The sequence below is a fragment of the Penaeus chinensis genome, chromosome 2 (genome assembly GCF_019202785.1).
Source record: "Penaeus chinensis breed Huanghai No. 1 chromosome 2, ASM1920278v2, whole genome shotgun sequence".
Lineage (NCBI taxonomy): Eukaryota > Metazoa > Arthropoda > Malacostraca > Decapoda > Penaeidae > Penaeus > Penaeus chinensis.
In genome coordinates, this window is record NC_061820.1 from 23745951 (window position 1) to 23748450 (window position 2500).

The 2500-nt window shown below is 35.8% G+C and overlaps 1 protein-coding gene across 7 annotated transcripts in view; it reads right to left on the reverse strand.

The window, feature by feature from the left end:
- LOC125029490 (acetyl-CoA carboxylase-like) overlaps positions 1 to 2500 on the reverse strand; it is a 44286-nt gene that overhangs the window by 12986 nt on the left and 28800 nt on the right. For all 7 annotated transcript variants that reach the window (XM_047619415.1, XM_047619424.1, XM_047619449.1 and 4 more), the window contains 4 exons: positions 1503 to 1646; positions 1007 to 1177; positions 592 to 735; positions 268 to 403 (listed from right to left, as the gene is read on the reverse strand). In XM_047619415.1, coding sequence (XP_047475371.1) covers positions 268 to 403; positions 592 to 735; positions 1007 to 1177; positions 1503 to 1646 — 595 coding nt within the window. The remainder of the gene's footprint in view (positions 1 to 267; positions 404 to 591; positions 736 to 1006; positions 1178 to 1502; positions 1647 to 2500) is intronic.

Consider the following 2500-nt stretch of genomic DNA (forward strand, 5'->3'; position numbering starts at 1 on the left):
GTATAATGTTAACAGTTCTAAAAGAAAAGAAGAAAAGAAAAAAAAAACTGACAATATCCAGACAGTCCATGAAGGTGTATGGAAATCATTCATTACCAGAAGATACAATTTGCTACCTTGGGGAAAAAAAAAAAAAAAAAAAATCTAAAAGTAGCTGTACCAAAACACCCAGTGTGCGCCTCTGGTGGAAGCTCAAGACAGTCATGGTGTCATTTATAGCATCCAACATACATCAAGAGGTTCTTGAAAATAGATTTTAAGTCATACCTTTCATTCCTCCTGAAAAGCCTCTCCAATTGGCAAAGATGATGAGGGGAAGGCCTTCATGATTCAAATCCTTGATGGCCTGTGAAGTCTTGTAGGCAGAGTCAGGGAACCAAACCTGTCCAGCTTGTGAAACCGTCTGAAAGATATAATGAATACTTTTTAACTGAGACATGTAATATCACAGTATGTAAATATAATAATAGTAATAATGATAAATACAAATTGTTAATAAAAAAATAAATAAGACAATGAAATTAAACAAGACAACATGCAAAAGTCTCCCCACACTATGTCAGTAAAGTAAGTTTTTATTCCTTTAGTCACCTTAGCCTCAGAGTCGGGATTGGCCGGGTCAGCAAGCAAGTTAAGCTCAACTGTTCTGGTTTCAACGCATATGCAGCCAACAGGGATGCCACCTAATCTTGCTCGGCCACAGATGACTGTTTGTGCCCACGGTTGGAGAATTTCCTGAACGAGTTTAATTTCTTATTAGATACTTATCTTGAATATATTTTTTTCAAATGTGGTGGAAATCTTCATTTTACCTTATAATGAGACTATTCATTAAGATTTTTTTCTCTTCTTCAAATGAGCCATCCAAATCAATATAACTTATTTCAGTAGCTTTTAATTATAACTTAATCTTGAACTATACCAAATTAAAAGAGTATGAAACAGTATTAGCTCCTAAAATAAGTCTTCATAACTGAGTGAAAATTAAAACAAATTTCCTAAATACCTGGAAAGAATCTTTGTCAAAGAACCCAGATTCCCATTCCGCTTGATTTGCTGGCGATGGCCGTCCTGCAAGCAGCCACCGAGGGTCGTATGGAGCTCTGGTTGGCACGAAAGACACCTCTCTGTTTACTGGATCCACAGGAGGCAGTATTGGGAGTGGAGAATCCTTCGTCTGCATTTACAATAACAACCATCAGATGATCAGGAACCAAACATTTCTTTTATGCCTTTTATGCCAATGATAATGACCTTTGGTTTTTACCTCTAAAGAATGGCAAACCTACACTAGAAAAAGCCATCTTTTGGTCTACTTTAATGTACAATTATTTTAGCTCAAATTTATTTAATCTAAGTAATTCAGACTTTTCATTTTGAGAGGTGGGCCATGTTTTTGACCACTCTATACAAAAAGCTAAGGCCAATCACTGCTGTACTTAAAAAATTCATATAAAATTCATCTTTAAAAAATCTAAACAGAAAAATGTAAGGTCCAGTACCTTTGGAACGTATGACAGCCAACGCAGCATAGTATGGATTCCCTCCAAGTCGTTTGGTGCAACATCATGGGAAACACCATTGTTGTGCATGATCTGAACACCACCTAATTGTGAGTTGCTGCTGTACACTTCACGACCTAGCAGCTGTGAGGGTAAATAGAAATGTATATAGCATCTTTTCAGATAACAAAAGAATGTAGGGAAACTTGGAAAGTGCATCTTGATTTGTTAATAATCTTAAATATGGTGATGACTGTAAACAGGGTAACAAATTGGTAATGTTAATTAGTTGACAAATGACAAATTAATGATGATAATAAAATGAATTACAAAATGTTATTTGAGTATATTGCAGTAAGGGGTCTGGCGACACTTTCGGTAGAAGAAAAAGAAAATGTGTTTCATACATTTGCTTAAAATCTTCCAATATCACCTACAAACTTTCCCTGATGAATGTTTCATTTTGCTACGTGCCATGTAAATGTCTAGGGCGGGTTAAAGGGAGAAGACGTATGCACCAAAAAAGAAGCACTGTGATTACAGATCTACTGTGGTTGCAGAATGAAGATGATTTTACCTAAATCTTTGTATGTAATAAGTTGCCTTTGTTTATAATGTACTTCGATGTTTTTGTACATATGGCAGCAAAATATTGTCATTTTTATCTCAACATTTTAGTTTGTGGTTTTGTGCCTTTTTTGTGCTGGTGCTGTGTTTTAACAATCACAGCCTAAGACTATGAGAAAACAACATTTGAAGTATACTGCTTAAAAATAAATAAATATTAAATAATATCCTTCAGAGGTGAAGCTCCACGTGGGTGCAAGTACCTCCCCCCCTCCCCCACTGCTTCCTCCTCCTCCTCATTGCTGCGGAGTTTTGCATGACTCTCAATATGCCTATGATATATCATAAAACATTTCATAAATACCAAAAGATATAATAGACAGTAGTATAATAAACAACATATGAAGCCAGAAGTGTGGCGCTCCCACTCT